This window comes from Bemisia tabaci, chromosome 4 (assembly GCF_918797505.1).
Source record: "Bemisia tabaci chromosome 4, PGI_BMITA_v3".
Taxonomy (NCBI): domain Eukaryota; kingdom Metazoa; phylum Arthropoda; class Insecta; order Hemiptera; family Aleyrodidae; genus Bemisia; species Bemisia tabaci.
This window is the reverse complement of record NC_092796.1, coordinates 44,258,977-44,281,305: the sequence shown is the minus strand read 5'-3', so window position 1 is coordinate 44,281,305 and position 22,329 is coordinate 44,258,977. Positions and strand designations below refer to the sequence as shown.

General features: G+C 40.0%; 1 protein-coding gene across 1 annotated transcript in view; it reads left to right on the top strand.

Annotated features, from left to right (window-relative positions):
- LOC109037911 (homeobox protein C15) overlaps positions 1-22,126 on the top strand; it is a 76,593-nt gene extending 54,467 nt beyond the window's left edge. Inside the window, exon 3 of the mRNA XM_019052770.2 lies at positions 18,817-22,126. Coding sequence (XP_018908315.1) covers positions 18,817-19,111 — 295 coding nt within the window. The 3' untranslated portion in view covers positions 19,112-22,126. The remainder of the gene's footprint in view (positions 1-18,816) is intronic.
- The last annotated feature ends 203 nt before the right edge of the window (positions 22,127-22,329 follow it).

The window sequence follows — 22,329 nt, the reverse complement described above, 5'->3', positions numbered from 1 at the left end:
CTCCTGAGCGAAGTAATTCACGCTTTTATGTAACGCAGATGGAAATGCATTCATTACATTGCGAGCCATAATCACATCGGCAACATGCGGATCGATCAGTTCTATGTTCTCATCCACTAGTCATTTTTATCGAATTTTGAGACCGCATTTCTGTTGTTATGGAACTAAGGAATTGTCTTACGTTTGACAAACAAATTCATTGCTCCAAAGGTGGGTTTTTTTTTCTCAAAGAAACCCTGCCTAAATTACGTTGAATTTGTTCGTCAAATTTGGTAAGTGACTTGTGACAACAGAGATGCGATCCCAAAATTCGATAGAAATGACAAGTAGCTGTAAACGTGGAACTAATCGATGCGATAATTCGCAAGTCGCCCGACACAAAATATGTCGGTCATCGAATCACCATAACAGCATATCGGAAAGTTCGTTGAAATCCTCTTTATAACCGGCTGGCTTTGCGGTCTATCGATTGATCTGCCATTCAAACCTGGAAAAATATCGATAAACAGGCTGTCCGCAACGAACACCTTAATAATCGATTCTTTGCCATAGCTTAAGGGGAGATATCGATAATCGATCGTTCACGCCTCGCCATTGAGCTTTACTACCGTGCTAAGGAAGAACGCCGTATGAAAATTCGAGAGTTGCCAAATTTCCTCTGATAAAATGTATATTTTTGAGTAAATTAATGAATATTTTTCCTTGAAATTTGCAGGAATTTCACGTGAAATTGCAAACAAAATTATATAAAAAATTGAAAGGAAAATATCCATATGTTTACCAGGAAATTCGTGTTTTATAAGAGGATATTTGGCAACGCCTGAAGGCTCATACGGCGTTTTTCCTTAGCGCGGCAGTTTAGGGATCCCTGTTCGGAGCTTCTTCGCAAAGGCCTAATTGAAGGGTCTCGGCGGGAGGGATGAAGAGGGAGCGTGATGAGGAGTTGGCGTGGATCGAAGGAAATGTGATGCGCAAAACCGAAAGTGACAGAAAATAATGCGCAGGGCTGCTCGAGGCGCAGCTCCGACCGAGCTCCTAACGAAGCCTCTAAATAATAAACAACTTGCTCGTAATTGAGCTGCTTTCAAGTTTAATTAAAATAAACACTCGCCCCCTCCCGTCCCCCTTTCGGAGCCCCCGAAACCTCGAAACGTCGGCTCGGGGGTGCCCTTCGCGCTTCTTGGTTTCCCAATTTCATGTTACCTAATTAGCCTTTAAGGGGGGTTGCCAATCGCAAGTACCGTTTCTTCGTTGATTTTGAGCCGGACTGAAAAAATAATCTTATACTAAGAAAAAGGTAAAATTACCAAGAATTCAGGGTTCTATTTGATCCCAGTTTTTTTCTTGGTAAAATTACCATTTGTGGAATTGGTAATTTTACCGAGAAATCTCGGTAAAATTATTGAACTTTCTCGGTAATTTTACTGGACCTTGGTAAAAACGCCAATATCTTTTATCGACTGTGGTAGAATTACCGAGATAAAATGGCAAAGTTACCGGGAATCGATTACCAACAAAAGTGGTATTCTTACCTGAAAAAAACAGTGAAAATACCGGTTTTTAGGTAAGCTTACCAGTCTGTCTTGATAAAATTACCAATTTTGGTAAAAAAAAAAGTGAGATGGTAAAAGTACCAACGGACCTTGGTAAAAACGCCGAGAATTTTTTTTCAGTGCGCACTGTTGAAAAAAACATGATTCAACCGTAGTAGCAGTATTCAACGAAAAAATAGCGATATTTCGAAATTACGATGCGATTTTTATAAGAGTTTTTGGCGGTAAACTTGCTAGGATCATCAAGACTTGAGTTGTTGTCTCCAATCTCGTCGCAATTTTATCGCCACAAAATTACGTTTTATAAGATCGAAATTTTATCTCAATTTATTTCGATTTTTAGTTAGAGAATATTTCGATAGATCGTCGTTGATAAAATCGTGAATTTACGTGACAAAATCGCAATTTTGTATCCGGTAGCCCTGCATATAATCGCTTGTAACTTGAACAGTGAAGATTTTGCGTCAGAATCTCAAAATCCGATTTTTCGACCCAATTCTACGGAAATTACACCGCCTGAGAATTTTTCTCCGTGAACAATGGTCTTTCCCCCATTGGAAGTCTCTTATGGAAAATAGTACCCAAAAATTCAGAAACTACACAAAATTTGACCTAGTTTCCATAGTTACCCGGAAATCGAGCCACATTTTCATTCTGCCCAGAAAAATCCAGGGACTCACTTAATTTCCTGATTTAGGTCTTCTTTCATTTTGAAACCAACAGACTTAATGCAAAACTTTACCCCTTAAAAACTGAAATTTATGGCGCTACTTCTCTCCCTCCCCCCTATTAACAGCTAAAACTTATGGTGCTATCTCTCATTAACATCGGATATTTAAATTTTCGATCCTCCAATTACAATGCCACGAATGAAATGAGGAATCTAAATACTATATTTTGAGAGAAATTTGGCTTTCAGGCGAGCGTTACGATGGGGTACAAATGGTTTCAGCCGCTTATGAAATTTTACACAGCGATTTCAACCCTTCTCGGAGTGCCCTTCTTGCCCCTCTTCTGACACGGTGGTGGTAAAATTGTGATAAATTGATGAGAGTCGCACTTGGAAATATTTCAGCGCCAGTTATAACGAATGGTTTAATTGCGACGTACAAATTAATACAAGCTCCGAGATGTCCTCAACGGGCAGTAATTAATCAAAGAGTGAGTGAATCGAAATCGGACTTCTCTAAACCTCAGGTAGACGTTTCAGGAAGTTTGATATTAATTTTAATAAGTGCAAATTACGGCAGATGCTAGTGTAAAATATTTAACGCAACATACATAATGCTAAAAAAAATACTATTTTTGAAAATCGGTGTTTTGTGTTTGGAAAACATATCATTTGTATAAGTAACGTCATAAATTTCTCGTGGCTAGGTCATATCTCAATCTTTAGCGTTGGCTTTTGAAACGGGAGTGTTTACTGCTACAATCTTGTTCAGGGAACAGCAAATAATAAAAATGCGGTTAAAAAATTCTGAACCAAACAAAGAATCGAGGCGAAAAATTCAGTTGCATTTTATTTGAACCAGACGTTTATATATGAACGTGCGTTGGGATGTATTAAAAGCGCCAATAAATAAAAACTGATAAGTTAAAAGTAAAACCTTTGATAAAGAGTTCGGTGCGCTTGGCGAAAGAAAAAAAAATATTAAGTCGAAATACCGAAAAAAACACGGGTGTAATTCGCAAATCATGTATTTGTCGTGCGGCTTTGAGGTTGACTGATTACCTTGGAGGTCCTAAGTCACCGAATTTAACGACAAAAATTCCCCGGTTCAATCACATCGATACCGAATAAAATGAGTAGTTTCCGACAATGGCAAACCTGCAAGAGATTCGATCATGCTCAGATTTGCTGTGGAATCAATTAGCTAATTTGGGACCCAGCTCTTGCGGGAGGAACGAATCCGAGTCGAGTGAATCTTATTCATGAAACTTGTTCGTACTTAGAGTGCACTTAGAGTGAGAATATGTGCCATGAGATAACATGAAAAAGGAAAGTCGGAGACGACAAATTTAAATAGCGTTTAATATTTTGTACAAAATGCACCGAAAAAAACCTGTACATCAGACTGATTTGCACATTAAACCGAGGGCTTTGAATACCGCCAGTAAAAAAAAACATTTGTAGGAGCCACTGCAAACATCCACGAGTAAGGAATTTATTTTTTTCCCTGTTGTCCTCTTTTTTCTGTACGAGCGGAAGATCTTAAACATTTTCAGCACGCCATTTCGCTTATAATCAAAACGAGAGAGAAGCAAAAAAAAACCTTGCTGAAAAATCGTGAATGGGCGAGGAGAAATATCATATTACATGCTTCTATACACACGGTTCAAGATTTGCTGCAGAATACTGTGCATTTACCCTTAACCAGTGAGAAGTCTTTAGTCAAGTAACAGGCGTGAAAATGTCTCAAAAAGATTTTGAAATTCTATGCGAGGCATAAGGGGCTTTTAAATCGAGGCTTCAAACCTATTTTTAATGATCTATTTCAAGAGTTCCTATCCTTGCTCAACTTTCAAATTCGGCTTCAGAAATCAGTTTCTCTGGCTTAGATCGAGAGATGCGTACCTCCATGTCAACGCTTAAAAATCTTTCACTTTCTTCTGCAAAGAAAACTAACCAAAAAAGTCCCAGGAATTTTCTATCCATCTTTATAATGAGTGAAGGAGACTAACAGAAAATTTCAAGAACAACTTTTGGTTAGAAAAAAAATGAGTGGAGATTTGCAACACATTTTTGTACTTTCATCGTCGATATTCTCCTGTAAGGAACAACATGATGGCTGTGGAAACTAATTTCTAAGTACGTTTCTAACAGAAGCGCATTTTCAATTTCAATTTCGCTATCATACGTGTGATGACTCTAATTACTTATTTCATAGTCAGACTAATGTACAGTCATCTTCTACGAAACTTATTAAAAATCGAAAAAAAGACGATGAAAGTGCTTTTAGTGCGTGGAAATATATATTACTAATTATATTACGTTCTGATCGTCAACACCTCCGATAGATAAGAAAGTTGCTGAAAAAAATTATCATGTCAGACCCTGCTCTCGGTAAAAAATGTTCGACTAAAGTTGTCCTGCACAACCAATGCACGTAAGCTGTGCAATTACGTTGACAAATTGCACTATTCGGTATCTCGCCAGTTTCGGATAATGGAGGTTCTCCCTCTCTTTTTCTCCTCTCTATTTTCCTTGCTTCTTCTCTCTCCATCTCCACTTAATCACTATTAAAATGCACGTGTTTGCAATGGCTAACTCGCACAACCAGCAGTTACATGTCACCTTCTTTGCCCTTATTTAATCCGGAACTTCCATGTTCAAAAAGGTGACAATAGAGATACGATGCTTTGTCTCTGTCTAACTTTGGTACCCTCCTTTTGATTTTTCCTGCATACTTAGTTAACAGCAAGTGTTCATTAAGAACTGCCACAGTTTGTTATAAATGACAGATATCCGGTTTTCATATTAAAATACTTTCATGCGACAGAGGAACAAGAATGGCCGATTCGATCACGCTTTCTTCGTGTTCTTGCAGTGAGGAATTCTAAACAACTCAGCATATTTTTCCTTCCACTAATTACGATATAAGGAAAAATTGATTTGAAAAATGAAAAGCATCGCATTTCGTGTTTCCTGGCGTTGACGATGAAATGGAATACGAATAAAAAGTGGTAAACGGACTCTGTTAGACTTTTGGGTGAAGTCGATCCAAGTCCCATTAGTATGCTGGTGCCATTGTATCTACCACGCGTAAATACTGCACGTGCCTAGAGAAACAGACTACGGTATCTTCTAGATTTTCGGTAGGTACAAGCCTTGCACGGATCAGTGTCTATTCCTATACGAGCAGGGCCGGATTTACCTACTTGCCGCCCATGGGCCGCCTGTATTTTCCCGCACTTTTCTCATTCGTTTTGAAACATCAATAAAAACCATCTAATGAACGTGCCAGCGGAGGAAGGGTGCATAAGACGCGTTTACTCGTGTTGAACACATTTTTTGGGAAAGCCCTGGCAACATTACTAGCAAAAATTCACGGAACTTTGCGCGAAAGTTAAGTTTCGTAAACCTATCTCTGGGTGGACCGTGGACAAGACCTTCCATTCATAAGAAATGAACGAAAAAATTATGAAAGAACAAACATAAATGTGGATTAATGATTTTAACTTCCGCCGCCGCGCCGTGCAGACCGCACCGTGTTTGACGCAATGCGTGAAGTATTCACGCAGTCTTGTAGGCGCTATGCGTTTCACGCTGATCGCAATGTGTTCGTCGCAATGCGTGAAGTATTCATGCATTCTTGTAGGCGCTATCCGTTTCACGCTGAGCGCAATGACCGGACTGTGTTTGATGCAATCAGGCCCGCCACAAGGGGGGGGATACTGGGTCCCTGGTCCCTGGTCCCTGGTACCGGGGCCCGGGCCCCGGAGGGGGCCCGTGCTGCCCGTGAAAAACCACTACGAATTCACATCCAACCCTTTTTTCGTAGGGAAAAGTGAAAAATTTACTTTAAAAATTTCGCAAAAGGTGAATACATTTTCAAAAACACGCTGGGACACTGTAGGATTCTTCTTAAATTTTTTAAGAAGTGTACTTCTTGGAAAATTTCTATCTACTTTCAAGATTTTCAGTACAAAAGGATATTTTTAGTAACTGCGTTTCATTTTCTCCCGTCATCAGATGCTAAGAGTGTCCAGTCAGGGCATCCTCGACTTCAATGGCTCATGGCTCAACTTTCTTGCCATAGACAAACGAAGGGGGAGACCAGGGGGGCCTGGCCCCCTTAGAATCGAAAATAGTATCATATGCCCCCCCCCCCAAAAAAAAAAAAAAATTAAAATTTTCCAGATGTTTTGAATGGAAGAATTTCCAAGTATTTTTTGCTGAAAGTAGAAAAAAAATCGTAATTATTCCGCAGAAATTGATGGAAAATTTCGTCATGGAAGGTTCAAAACGGGTCGGAATAGATTTATAAATTCCAAAATTTCTTGGGGGATGCCCCTCGGACCCCCCCCCCCCCCCGTGCTTGGGGCCCGGGCCTTAAAACTGCAGGTACCAGGGCCCGAGATGAGATGTGGCGGGCCTGGATGCAATGCGTGAAGTATTCGTGCAGACTTGTAGGCGCTAATATGTGTTACATGCCGACCACCGCGCCGAGGGCTTCTCCTTTTCTTCTGAAGTCCTCGTCATCATTTCTCTCTAAGTCGCGCCAGTTCCAGGCCAAATTGCGTGTTTGGTTTCTCTCTTAACTCGACTAATTGAAGGTGCTGTCTCTTGTATCACTGAAAGACGACAGAATTAGAGATTACTATACTCTCAGGAAATGAGAGATTTTGTCGCCTATTCTCGTTAGTAATTTTTTTTGGTAAATCCGATTTTTTTTTATAGCTACATTTACAAAAATTGCAAAATTTGCCGCCCCCTATAGATTTGCCGCCATGGGCCGCGGCCCATGTGGCCACCCCTTCAATCCGGCCCTGCCTACGAGGGTAAATCTGTTATCTATATACCTAAAATGTAGGTGATGTCATCCGAGGACCCCCGTGCACAGTGCTATTAGGACTTAGTTTACCTGTACCCAAAAGTCTACCTTACAGTAAGGTATTTAGGCTATTTGTTATGCCTATACCTTACTGAAGTCATATCCACCGTACTTTTCCCCCTTGAATGCTACATGGCCTCCCTAAATAGTCTTAAAGGGTTAAGTGACGCGAAGGAGGGAACGCAAATGAAAGAGCGTCTCACACGAGCCCATCTTAAGCGTCGCACAGGCCAAGAAAGGAGAGAACGGGGGAATCGAAGATAAGTAAACAAGCGATTGTGTTAGTCGTTTAAGTGTTGGCGGCAGAGGGGAGGGGGCTAGCGGGATGTGGCGAAAAGCTGGCGAAGGAGGGGGTGGGGGCTCTAAAGGTGCTATTAAATGCACTTAAAATTCATTTGATAAACTGGATATGCACGAGTTGAGCTGGTCGTATTAAGTGGTCTACTTGTTAGGTTTTAATTACTCATGCCCAGTGCTGATGGGCATGCTTGGTGTCCGCCGCCTGAGCCTCGACCCGACCAGCTCTGCTGCCTCCCCACAGTGGACACTGACGGGAATATGTGGATCACCAAAAGGTCACGTGATTTTGAGAGAATAACAATTCTGAGCCACTGTTCAAATTTAAGGTGTTGGATCTGCAAGAAAAGGAGTTGTTTTATTGAATGTAATGTTTGTATAATCGATCAGGAATAGCAGTAATGCACTAGAGTGTCATCTCTTGATGAAACTTTTATTATATGTCTTCTTCTCATTCTTCTCATTCTTCTCATTCTTCTCCCTCTTCTTCTTCTTCTTCTTCTTCCTCACCTTCTTCACCTTCATCCCCTTCTTCTCCCTCCTTTTCTTCTCATTCTTCTTCATCTTCTCCTTTATCTCCTTCTTCTTCCTCTTCTTCTTCCTCTTCTTCTCATTCTTCTTCATCTCCTTTCTTTTCCTCCTTCATCTCTTTCATCTCCTTCTTCTCCTTCTTCTCCTTCTTCTCCTTCTTCTCCTTCCTCTTCTCATTCTTCTGCTTCCTCCTCTTCTTATTCTTCTCCTTCTTCTCCTTCTCCTTCTTCTCCTTTCTTCTCCTTTCTTCTCCTTCTTCTCCTTCTTCTTCTTCTTCTCCTTCTTCTCTATCTCCTCATTCTTCCTTTTCTTCCCCCTCTTTTACTTCTTCTTCTTCCTTTACCGTTCTGACTATAGGGCCGAAGCTTTGTTTGTCTTGCTTCTATTCTAAGGTACCGATGATCTTCCGAGGATGTAAGGCAGGTCTTTTGGAAAAAATCTGGGAAAATTCTGCTTGTAACAGGTTCTAATCACACTACACAGGTATTTCATTTCAGACGATGAATTCCAGATTGTGATAACTATACACGCGCAGTTCCCATTAAAATGGCTCAAATATATGACCATAATTTTCACGTAAAGTTGACCGTTGTAAGGCTCAATGAATTCATTTCGGTTGATATGAGAATACTCCCGAATATGAAGGTCCTTCAAAAAAATGCGGATTCGCCAATAAAAATGCACCGCGAGATATCCTGGGTAATTATATTAAACTTAACCTGAGGAGTCTGACTCACGCAGGTGAAACAAATAAAATTTCGAAGGCTATGTCTAGAATTTACTCATGCAATATGCTGACAATCACTTACATTGGCGTCAGAAATTTGGCATGTTTGTGTCGGAGCTGAATATTGAAAATCATAGATTTTATTAGCCCTATGGTGAGAGGTGACAGGTTCACTGTGCGGCCGGCAGTGTGCCTCGTTTTTAAGCCCAATGGTCATTTATAAACGGCCACTAAGCATTTCAGCGGAACAAAGACACCGTCCAGCATTTAAGGCGCCCCATGGGCACCTTTAATCTCCCCGCCCGATTTCGCTCTACGCGCCGCCATCTTCGTGTTTTCACAATTAATTAAATTCAAAATTTAATGTCCCGCTCATAATTTATACGTACAAATGTAGGTTTGAGCTATTTTTATTGCTAATTAGGCTGGTGTTTATTATGAAACAGGTTTCCATTTTGCTGCTCGCTTTGCACGTTTTCGTGCCCGGTTTGCCCGCTGAAAAACGTTATTAATTATGTATAAAGGCGGTAATTAATGGAAATTAATGGCCCGGGAAAGCGCGGCTTTTTTGAGGTTCGGTACGCACCGAGTTAGCTAACTTTGTAGTTTCCGTGGTTCCTCCTTACATTCCATTTTCTTCAGAGGATTTTGGAGGCATTTCATTGCTCGCGTTATTACACACTTACAGCGATAACGGAACATGTGTAAGTATCACACGCCGAAAGAAAGGGGGAAAAACAGCTCCTAAGGGTGAAAAAGTGTATTATTTTGTCGTGAAGCAAATTTGGAATGAAATATTATAATTCTCATTTTGATCATTTTAAATATTATAAACTTGCGGGGGGAAAATCAGTTGCTCGATTTTACAATGCTTGAAGTGCTTTTTAAGTTGCGCATACTTTTCTAGTCGTGGTTATGATACTTTATATTTAACGATTATTTCAGTCCCAGTGTCAAAGTAGCATCGTTACCTTGACCGAAATAATTGTCACAAAAAAATACTAACAACATCGTAACTACGACTACAGAAGTAAATAGAACCTAGAAACCCTTATGAGAATTGACGATTCTTTTTTTTTCTGTGCTCATAAAAAATGTTAGTCCAACATGAAAACTCCATTATGCACAACGATATATATTTTGAAATTGACTCTAGATTGACTTTAGCTTTCTTGTTTGCTTTTTCAATTTTTTGGAGAAAAATCATACTTCTCTGTTTAAAGAAAAACTACTGAATAGGACAATAGTATGCTACTTTATTTTAGCTTCTCATTTGGACTGCCCGGAAAATTGGCGTTACGAACTCCCATCACTTTACGTTAAAAAGTCGCAACGTCGTAATGCACTTCCTATCCTCTCTAACTAGCTCCTATTTCCTTTGCGGACATTGTAAATTATGCATGGTCTCTTATAAAGCAAAACGAAGAAATTCTGTTAAGCCTGAAAATTCCTGTAATTAATTGTAAGTCTTTCGAGTGGCAGAAAAAAGTTCTCCGAATATAAATCAGGAAACCACATTTTAAATTGCCGTGCGTTTAGATATTTTTAGGAGTAAAAGTTAGCGGGGTTTAATTACCGTCTCCAACCCTCCATTTGTACGAGTTTCCAATCAGTAGCTATTGTAAATTGCGAAGATAAATATTCAACAGTTACCCTGCGTGGTTGCCACCTGACTAGTAAAATGTCATTTTCCTCATCGAGTAAATTTAAAAGATGTGCATTATATTACACGAGCCGACAGTCATGTCGCTCCATTTTTCGACTCGGCCCACCTCCAGTTCAAAATCCCTCCTACTTCATTAGGCGAAAGGTATATACACGATAGGAGAGACGGTGTAATTACTCGATGGAATTGCTCCCAAGTCGAACTTAATAGCCGACGTCAGGCGATAGTCAAGTTTAGCAGTCCGGATTAAAACAGTCAAGACTCCATTTTTTTATTAATAAGTTCAATTTCCGACCAGAGGACATCCCAAGAATGCGACTGGTCAAGAGAGCACGCTAGAGATTCGAGTAAATTACCCCAAATAACATCGCATGTTCAGTGTCATAATTACACCGGAGTGTACCAAGTTTCACTCCAGGTGTCCCGATCGTTGCTCTCTTGAGTAATTCGTATCGGTCGCAACCCTTTCGAACTCAACGTGAACTTTTAAGATGATGTCAATAGATTCAATAACTACTTCAAAGAGTAAATGAGCTTTACTTCGTTATCCAAGCTTCACTGACCCGTTTTCAAGTGGAAAAATTCCACTTGCGAAGTCGGGAAAATTGTTAAGTTAGTATATGTATTTTTCCCAGTGCCAAGTATGATTGCATCCCTTGTAGAGATATCTAAGACCAACTAAGAGAGGAAGAAGAAATGAAAGCAAATTGAGCGATATTTTGTTGTTTAGTCGATCGTTTATGTTGCGGTTTGATTAAAATCATTTCTTTAATTGTTAATCGTTTTCTATTATTATTTTAATCTCAGTTAAATACTCGATTATTACTAACTTATCGTCCCGCGCAAAAGTCTCGAGATGTTTCATCTCTGCGATTCGAACTTAGGACATATCCAATTAAAACATTACATAGAGACATAACAATGAGTAAACTTGGGATGAGGGCGGTGCTTAACCGTAAAATAAAAACGATTAAACGGATTGCATTTTGCAAAAAGGAACCAGGAGCGTTCCAATGTCACTAAGGTTGCGCAACTTTCTTTACCCTGCAAATCTAAACTGATCATCTATACAAGTTTTATCTTTACTCTCAATAAACCATGACCCAAGACGAAAATTACCTTGGTAAATTTGATTTTTTCATTATTTCAGTATAATTATTGCAAAGAATGTATGTTACGCAATTCTAGAAACATTGGAATGCTCTTGGCTCCTTTTTGCAAAATGCAATCCGAATTGCATTTGATTCAATTTATACACATATAATATTAAAGTTCTTCGTCCGGACGATCAACAAAATTTTCGGTCATTAATGAGCGATTATTCCGCCCAAAGTGCCGTGCGTCTGAAGCCCTTTTTCAAAAAAGTTGAGTCCGAGCCACTGGCTGGCGGGAGTGAAATTTGCGAACGACCTCGGGGCTGTAAATATTTTACCACGTTTTTAAGCAATACCAGGTCCCGGGACCGCACCGCACAGCGCCGCGACGCGACGTTTCCGAGCGCTTGACTCGCGAGTTAGTTACCGTTTAAATTATTCAAAGATGCTTTTAAAATGTCAAGTATCATGTGGAGACACTTCGCCGCCTGTCCTTAACATCAGTTTCATAACTCCCCTCCCCTCGCCGACTCTCAGCCCCAGCGGCCCGGCCCCTGCTCCCGCTTTAGACAACTTCACGTCTTGTTCGTCTAATGGGAAACAAATAATCGGAGAGTGTCTTCAGCCGACGCTTTCTCCCTCTATCCGCTATAGACAAGCGTCAATTATGACTGTCTGGAAAAATAATCTGGGAAATCCTCATACTTTTCTCCGCTTGAGATGTGTTTTCCAACGGAGGAAAAAGTTTCGCGAGTGAAATCATTACTTCGTCACTTTCCGGCCAACGTATCACAAGCGCCATGCGACGTTTAAAAATTCCCGCCGCCATCTTATGTTTTTAAAGAGAAATTGTTGGTTGAATCTGTTTGAAAATTTCACTGAATTTTATCGGCAGCACAAAGAAAATTCAGTGGAATTTTCGGACAGCATCGTTGAACAATTCCTTTGTAAAAAAATAAAATAATCTGGGAAATTTTCATACTTTTCTCCGCGTAAGATGTGTTTTCCAACGGAGGAAAAAGTTCCTCGAGTGAACTCATTACTTCATCACTTTTCGGCCAACATATCACAAGCGCCATGCGACGCTTAAGAATTTCCGCCGCCATTTTATTTTTTTACAAAGGAATTGTTCAACGAAGCTGTCCGAAAATTCCACTGAATTGTTTTTGTGCTGCCGATAAAATTCAGTGACATTTTCAAACAGATTCAACCAACAATTTCTCTGTAGAAAAACAAAATGGCGGCGGAAATTTTCAAACTTCGCATGACGCTTGTGATACTTTGGCCGGAAGGTGACGACTTGGTTTCGGCAGCTTTACCCGTTTCCCAGACGAAAGAGAGACACTATATTTCAAAGTTGCTAAAATTCAACTCGCAAATGGTATTTTTCTCGGAAAGTGTTGGGCATTTCGAACTGAAAATTTTACTGATTTTCATCTAATTACTCAGAAAAAAAAACAGCAAAAGTTTCTGCAGTAATGGTACAGTCATTCCCGTAAAAAATTGAAGCTTTTAAGTTAATTTTGCAACCTCGGCACGGATTTACGAACCTTTGTCTAGACAACGACGAAACTTACATACCTTTGATCTAACCATCAAAATAGGTTTTGTCATGAAACGCACAACTGACCTGTAAGAAATATATTTATCACCTTACGCATTCCCTCCCGTTGCCGAAAAACCGGGAGGTAATCTCTGTTCGCTTCCGCTCGGAAAACTGAAGGAAAATTTTAGCATCAAGGCTCAGAGATCTCGGCGAATTTCGCTATCAATTCCAGTCTCCTTTAATATTTTATTCTTGTCTCATTCTCGTTCGACAAGCCATGAAGCGTTTGGTCTAATGGAGCAAGAAGCTCAAAGAGGCAAAGCATTTCCTTTTTTTCGGAGGGTTGCGCCAGCGAGAGAGGGCGAAAGGAAGATTCGCACTTGTTGCATCCGAGCCGCGACAGAAAAAGATGGATGAAATATGTTTTCCAATTGAATTTGTGCGGCCAAGGAGGGAGCCGAAGTCCTGATTTGCACAATGTATTCAAAATCGCGGCCTCTGTCTATATGCGCAAGAAATCCATTTGGTTAGACGTATATTGATCGATTACAAACCGATATTCACTTCTCAAAATAATGTCATTCAGCCATTTAACAACCGAAAACCGTATTAGACGCCCTCAGGGTGTCACTTCTATGTATTCTGCGTGTCGATATCACTATATCAACCTGTGCATATCTGTTAGAATGGAGGCGGTTTTTTTCCCTTTCAGCCTCCCCCCCCCCAAAACACTAAGAAAATGTTCCGGTCAAATATCCCGTGACAGAAATTCCCGACGACTCAACTGGAAATCTCTCTAAAGCGACCGGACATTTATGAAATGGATTACATTTTGCAACTAGGAACTACAATTTCTGGCTCAGTTAAGAAAAGACATTTGTACTCGAAGTTCACCATTCACATAGGTGTTTTTACGATTGAACCATAAAACTGTTGATTCTAATTGCAAAATGATGTGTCCAAATATTAGTAACGAAGCGAAAAACAAGGAGATTTCCTGTCGTTTCGACGAGAAATTCCTATCGTCGCATATCTAACATGCAGAAATTCCTGTTGATCGAATAGAGAAAACTCTTCCAGTGAACTCGAAACACGAGAAAGCTTGACGAATTCTGCCCGGTCCGACAGCGCTGTGACCTGGCCGCGGAACCTGGAACTTCTAGCTTGGATCGGCTCTATCTCGGCTCAATAAGGACTCATTATAAGGCCGTTAATGGATATATCATGTAGTATTTTGTTTTATCCTCCTAACGACAACTAATCCCCAACACTGTGGCACCGTGGCGCCATCTACTGACCCTTTCATTAAACATCTGCTCCTAAAAACCACCATTAAAAATAATCAAACAACTCGCGTCCCCCCCCCCCCCCCATCTCTCGCCCTCCCCCGCTCGCCTGGCTGACTTTCTCGCTTGCTCGGCCAATCCGTCTCCGTTTTACGACAGAATAACGTTTCAATTCTTATCTAATTAATTAACTCGAAATATTTAACTCGCTCGATTCTTATTCGGCCGCTCTGGGCAGCGGCTTGCCGTCCCTTTGCGGCTAAAAGGTTTAATTGTTCGTTTGCCCCTTAATTAGTGTTGATGAGTATATCATTTCGTGTTCCTTTTCCAAAGTCGCCGGGACAATTTTTGAATAATAGTGCTTTCGGCTGCAATACGGATTGCTTACGCTATGAAGTAGGAACTGATTCGTTTGTTCGAACGGATTAACGTGGACTTTTTTCTCCGTTTTTTATTGAGGAAATCTACCGGAGACCTAGGATCGATCATTTTTCACTCGCAAGTTGAAACTTCTTCTTTGAACTTTTATGCTTCGATACTTTTTTTTAACTTGGATTTTGTACGCTGGTTATGAATTTTCCTCCCAAGAAGATTCAATAACATCTTAAAAACATGTTAAACATTATGTTTAAGGAATCCCTTTTTAAGTATTTTTTTAGTTCCGAATGTCAGTAAAAGTCGTGAAAAAAATAAAATGTTTTAAGAGCTTTTATAATTTCTCTAAACACTTTAAGTATGGAAAATCCCTGTAAGTCTTCTGACAGTTTTCTAACACCTTTTTTTACTCCAATTTCCTCTCTCGGGAATTTTAATTTTCAAAAATTCCTAAGAGGGGTCTCCTAAAACATGACAAACACGAGTTGTCTCTTTAAAATTTACAATTTTTCAAATTTTTTAAATTTATCCTGTAAGTAAGTAAGTAAGTAAGTAAGGCCGGGCTGGCCGGCGAGGCGCCCTCAAGGGGCCAAGGCAACTGGCAACTGCCGTCGTGCACCCCGAAGTTGGACCGTACTCCTTAACTTATCTTCGTACTATTGACACATTGAGTATCAATTATATTCCCGCAAGGCTCAGCGGCCGTCTGATAGCCAACGGAAGGTCTTATCAAAGACTGTGGCAGACGCTGCAGAGCACGGACTTTCGGAGCACGGCCATGCCTCCACCGAGTTGGACTGTGTTGTTGCAATCTACACTGATAGGTAGCGCTGGCAGTCGCGCACACTACGAGTGATAACCGATTTTTCACAACCCAGTCGAACAGTGCAGACGGATTACTTACTGGGTGACTATGTCCCTCCCGCACCCTGTAACCTCGAAGGGTCAGGGTATTGGAGTGGCATAGTCATCCACAGTCACGATGACTGATATTTGAGTGTCCTCAAATATCAGTCACCTCCGGGGATAAATTTATCCTGTATCTGTATATCTACACACATATAAGTCGCTTTACAGCACTCCCTCCCGCTCTACGACTCCTAACCTCCACTGCTCTCTTTCGAACCACAAATCTTGGGGGATTGAGCACCTTAACATTTCTATCCTGTATATCTACCCTCCGTAAATGAAGCAAAGACACACGTAGATATTCGGCTTTAGAACATCAGACAACAGAGCTTGAAGCCGAACCCGTGACTAACCTCAAACCAAACCGACGATCACGATAGTTTTGATAGTTATTAAATATCGTGTTCGACGTATCGCTCCCAGATCCCCGAAACACAGTTTCACTCAATTTACCTCCATTCCTACGACATAGCCCCCGCACCCCGCCCCACCCTCCACCGTCTTCTAGGATCCTCCGCTAAACGCCGTTTCAACATACCTCGTTATCTATTTATCTTCGTTAAATGACATGTTACTCAAAACGGAAAGCTCAGGGCATTAAACACCCGGTCTTATGCGTAGGAGACTTCGGACGACACTCCTGCCCTGCCGCGCTAAGGGAAAACATCGTATCAGCATTCGAGCGTTGACAAATTTCCTAGATAAAATATTAATTTTTCAGACGAATTATGAATATTTTCTCTTGTAATTTTCTCGTGCTTTCAATCAGATTGCGAAGTAACTCTTTGGAAAATCCGGAAAAAATTATTCGGTATGTGGAGTGTAGCCAAGTGCTAGACATAGTGTAAATTTTTTTTGAAAAAACTTACATTTTATTGATAGGATTGGACCGAAGCTTTCCCAAGCACATTTTATCAATAAAATGTAATTTTTTTCAAAAAAAATTTACATTATTTCCAGCACTTAGCTACACGCTACATACTGATATTTTCAGTACTATTATACCTTTTAGACATTGTTTAATACAACAATGCTCGCTGAACTTGAAAAATTATTCACCCATTTTCCTGACGTTTTATATGGAAGGAAAGTTGGCAACGTCCGAAAACTCATACGGCGTTCTTTCTCAACACGCCGGAGTGACTCCGCTAACTTACTTTCATTAGTCAAGTCGTTTGTCGGTCTCCAAAGCTTTTCCAGTCCGGCTCAGGAACAGTCTCGATAATCCTTCCGAGAGGAATGTCAATAATTATTCCTAGAGCAATCGAGGTTTGTCGTTTCTTTTCCTCTTCTGGGTCTCGAATTTTATTCATACGCTTTTAGCGCCTCGTCTGTAAACTTAGACAGACTATATCTTCAGATATTCGTGTAATAATAAATAGGTCTTGTATGGGTGGCTGGTAGCTTTCGGAAGTGGATGAAGTCGTATCAAAGACATAAAGACGGAGGGCTAAAAGCAAAAAATGAAGCTTCTTTTCAACCACCTCTACGATTGGCTAGAGGATTGGCGGCGAAATCGGGAAAAGTTTGAAATTCAAATGTAGGGCGGGAACTAAATAAAATTGCGGAAACAAAGTATTTTAGGTTGATTTTTGCCCAAATTCAGGTACAAACTCATATTTTTTTAACTCTAGGTTAGTTTCCGTCCGTCGTCGACCGATTAATTTCATTTGGGAGTAACGTTGATCTAGAACTGTAACGGCCTGTTTGAACCTGCAGAACCACCATGAGCAGAAGAAAAACTAACTTTATCTGAGATTACTGCCTGTTACCGAGCAAAAGTAGGTGTATTATGTTAGGACGCAGACCGAACTTTCTTAGTATATTCATTTTAGGAATTTAAAATACGTTTCGAAGAAGAAATGTGCAAAAATCAAGCGGACAAGTTCAAATCAAATTTCCGTTTGCCGCCATGGATTCCCGCGCTCATTTACACACTCACACAAGCGCGCAGCGCCGAACCTAGCTTCACTTTTTCCCCGTGCTTTTAGATACGAGCGCTCCGTCTTTATGTCTTTGAGTCGTATACGCTCCGATTGATGAGTTGCTATAAACCAACCAACCTGCCACTTCTGCAATTCATCACCTCTAACCATCAAACACATACTTATGGACTGCTCTTCCCTCCGACATCTCCAATCACAGATCTACTCCCCTACAATCAACAAAAATACAAACCCTCTTACATGCGATGAACCTAATATTGCCACCAAAATTCTGAAACTCCTCACCTCTCTTAATTTAAAAATCTAAATTTTCGTTTATACTCCTATATATTTTCAAAATTACCTGTAAAGACGTTAATAGCCTGAGTCGCTGAATGTCTCTAAATTATAATAACTAACTAACTAACTATTTCTAATTCCAATGAAGATTTGTGATCAAACTTCATGGTAGGATATAGTGACTATTTTTGAAATATCGTGCCGCGGAAGAGTATTTTGGTATCGAAATTATCAACTTCTTTTATAATCGCTCATTCCCACGTTTAGCAATAACTCGGAGGAGGGGTGAAAGCAGAATGTGCGATTTGTATACTCAGAGAATTTACTGCGCAGAAATGGTGAAACTCATCATTTTCCTCTTACTTTTACGCGTGTTGGATTTTCGGCATTTCGGCAGGGAAAAAACACGATTCTGCCTTGATTACACTATCTTTAACTTGAAAGAATACCACTAACTTACCTTTTTTTAAACGCCGCGTGGTACTCATTTTTCAGGTTAAAGTTTAACGACTGTTTTTACGTTTGAAATATTTTTTGTCAACCTTGAATGTTTATATGGAGGAAATGGACCGCGCTGCTTAAATTACTCATATTTTTCCCAAATACACTTTGGTGCGTTATTGTGAAATTGGGTCCAATTGGTGTCTATATAAATTGTAACGTAACTCATCAGAGTCTGTAATCTGTCATAGAGAAAAAAGTAGAGGTGTTTGCATTTCGGACATCTTGGATTTTTTCGATGACGTAGGTCGGTCCGGGCGGTTTTTATCATCGATTTTCTTGGAAATGGTGTCGATTATTGAAAAAAATCATCGTGTGTTTTAAATTACATTTTGAGTTGATGTAAGCAAAAAAAAAAAAAAAAAGAAAAAACGGATGTTATGGTCTGTTTCTCATACTTCGATTTTCGGATTCACTGGAATATTGACGCCATATTATACCGACCTACGTCACAATGTAAACAATCCTCAAAATTCAAACACTGCCTTTTTTTCTCTCTGGTAATCTGTTTCTCTTCATTGTATTGACGAGTCGTTGTCGATATGTTTCAGGCGGCAAACAGCAGAAGAGCGGGAGGCCGAGAGGCAGGCAGCCAACCGTCTCATGATGTCCTTGCAAGCGGAGGCAATGAGCAAAGGGATCTACACGAGTCCCTCGGAGGGACGCGGCCTGGCGCACCCCCACCCACCCTCCGGTGACACGACGTCGATCGGAGCTTTGCAGGGATTGCAGCCGTGGGCACCGCCTAACCTCAACCTATCGCCGGGGGACCACGCGCAGGCCCCTCCCCCGCCCCCCGCGCACTACCCCATCACGCAGCCCCCCATCGCGTCACCCATTTGCTAAGGGGAGGGAAACCCAACGCGCCTCGCCTCGCCTCGCCTCGCCGAGGGGTGGGAAAACTGCGCCTGCAGACACGCCTGATGCAACCCGCCGAACCAATCGCTGCTGACGAGCGTGTCCTGACAGACTCTGCACGCCAGGTGGATTAGATGTGCGCTCCGCTCCCTCCATGTATTGAGCGGCCTCGAGTGCCAAAACACAAGCCGCAGAACTGTTCGTCACTCCCGGATTAACATCAATGCATTGGAAGCGAATGGGTTATCCGCCGTTCCTGCCCTCCTGCGGGCTGATTATTTAAATTGATAGACAAAGCGATGGATAAAGAAGACAAACTGAAAATAAAGCGATCCTTTTGGTGGAGGCGCAATGGCGCGGTGTGAATGATCGATTATTGATATTTCCCCATTTTAAGCTGTGGTAAAGAATCGATTATTAAGGTGTTTCATCGATCCTTTTTCATAGGTTTAAATGGCAGATCAATCAATCCATCGCAAAGCATGCCACGCCATTGGTCGGAAGGGGGTGATTGTAATGGACAAAGGAGGTAAGTTATAGACAAACTAACGAGACCCTAAAGTTAGTCCATCATTTTCCCATATAGTCTTTAACGACCTAACGTTTCAACCCATAGGATCGCTCCATGTTCCATATGTCTTCTTTGTCTATAGCTTTGTCTATCAATTTCGATAATCAGCCCTCTGCTTAGCACCATTCTCGAATTATTTTGATGTAGGAGAACTGCAGTAGTTATGAGATGGTGATTTACTACTATGGAACATTCGATGAGATATTATCTCTGTATAAATTTCTCGACAGCCGAATCTATAAATGCATTTTGATTTGTTGATCAAAAACTAGATCTCGAATATTGTTTAACTTATTCATTTTTGTCATTAATTTTTTCAAGAAACATACGCCAAAGCCAATTTTGTCATGTCATGTCACTTGAGATACAAATGTTAGAATTACTGTAAAATATTTCCGAAAGAACCGACGTCAAACGTCAAGGCGAAATGTTATTAGTATTTTCAAGCTACCACATAGTTAATGGAATTCCATACATATTACAATCATCGTTGCTCTACTAACCGAAACACGCTTTTTTATGAAAACTTGAAAAAAGTTAGTGATGCAGCAAAAGTATGATAGTTTCCCCTTTTTTTGGACACATTTGAAAGAATAGCAGGATGCCCCTATAATCTCACGGATGAAAGTATGAAATTACATGGAGAAAAGTGTCCACTAAAAAGCTCAAAATTTTGTCTCAGGAACAGAAAATAGAAAGATAAATATGTATAATGATCTCATTTTAATTTCAAACGATGAAAACACAATGAAATGAAAATATTCTCCATTACTTCATTTTAATTAAACACGTGAAATGAGCTGTGATTTAGTGCTTTCGCGAACGTTTAGTGTCAAATCCTGTCATCTGTGTAATTTCATCGCCCTGTCATTTTTTTTCAATTTTAACAGAGCAAAATAAACCCAAAACACCGCAGTTTTAATTAAAATGTGAGGTTAGTAGTAAAGTTCTACTTGTAAAACATCTGGTAATACATTTTTTGTCTATTCAATACGTCGTGCTCTCGTCATATTCCGATTTGTCGGCTGTGTTATTCGGACGTCACTTTCATACTACTCCTAAAAGTGGATAAAAAAAATAAATTCAAAACAGATTGTTTTACTCGGTTGGAAACCTCTAGATATCTAACAAACAATGACGTAGCTACTGCAATGATTGTCTTTCAAAAAATATACCGTGCATTGTAAATGCCTTTAAAAAAGTTAGAAAGGTACCAAGAGGGCGGAAAAACTTCAAAAAATTCTCACATTTTGAGCAATTCTATCGTTTAGGTACGATCATCAATGTCTTACAATATCAAAGCTTGATTATCAAATTGTTTCATTTTCGTGTTGAGACGCGAATACTTGGTTTAACCAAGATTGACCACAAGCCTTAAGTCACTAAACTACACGGTTTGATACTTCACTGAGGGTCGATATTGCTCTGTCTAAGAATATTTTTGGAAAATTCGTTGAGGATTCTTTTGAGTCATCGGTTATTATCTGGTATGGGAAAGGAAAATGTATACCGTCTAACCTGCAGAATTTATTTGTGTATGTATGGAGGCATGACATTTATACAGACTTACAGTGTGTAATGGTTCTCGATTGTTATTTTGCCTTTCAATTTGTTTTTTTGCTTCATACATTCACTTCAGCAGCTTGACGGTTAGGATGTTATTTATTTACTTTTTACACCACCATGGCTGAACTTCTCCCGATATTTTATTGCATGACTGCTTTAAAGATCTTTTTTATCGGTTGATTTAAATGAAGTTATCGCCATTTTCTTGATTGGAGTTTAGAATTACTTCGTTATTAATAGAGCTATCCTGAGCTTTGTCCCCAGTTTAAAAAAGTGTAACTCCGGTTTTAAAAAAGAACGTATCTGAAGGTTCCATAACTTATCACTGTTTGAAGAGAATCTACATCATACGTTAACTGTTGATTGTTACTTCTTTAAATTGAAAATTCTTTCAAACTTTTCTTTAGTAGATGCTAATCTTGAATCGTAAATGCGTAGTAATTTGCAACTACTCGTCTCCTCTCCGTGACTCTCAAACTTACGAAATGTATTATTCGGCAGGACTCAACAACTTTCTGTAAATAAATAGGCCCGCTTGCCCCTGTTTTCGTTAGCGGAACCATAAATTCACACTTGTATGTATGTCAATATTATGTTTGTTTAATTTGTAGTTTATTGTAAATAGTAGTTTTACGAATTTCATTAGATTCATGCCTGACCCGCTATATCTTATTCGGGTCGAACTCTTGTTGATTATTATTTTATTTCTTTTTTTTTACAGATTGGATCTTGCCATGTTAAAATCAAATTATACTTAAAGTTTATCGATACTTACGCGTGCTGTAAATAAAAATTGCCAGATATACCCAAGATCTTTAGAAATGAATCTTTGCAAACTGTCAAATAAAATTTAATGTGCAATTCCATTACTTTTTGTTTTAATTTCTCTCATAGTAAAAAGGAAGGACTGAAGTGCTCCGAGTTTAACACTGAATAAGTCAGGGGTGCAATTTTTTAGATAAAAATTACATAAAGTCTCATCCTATGAACATGTCGTAAATGAAGATTGAGGCACCATGTCATAAATGAGAGTTCGACTTAGCGCTTGATTGAAGGCACTATGTCAGAA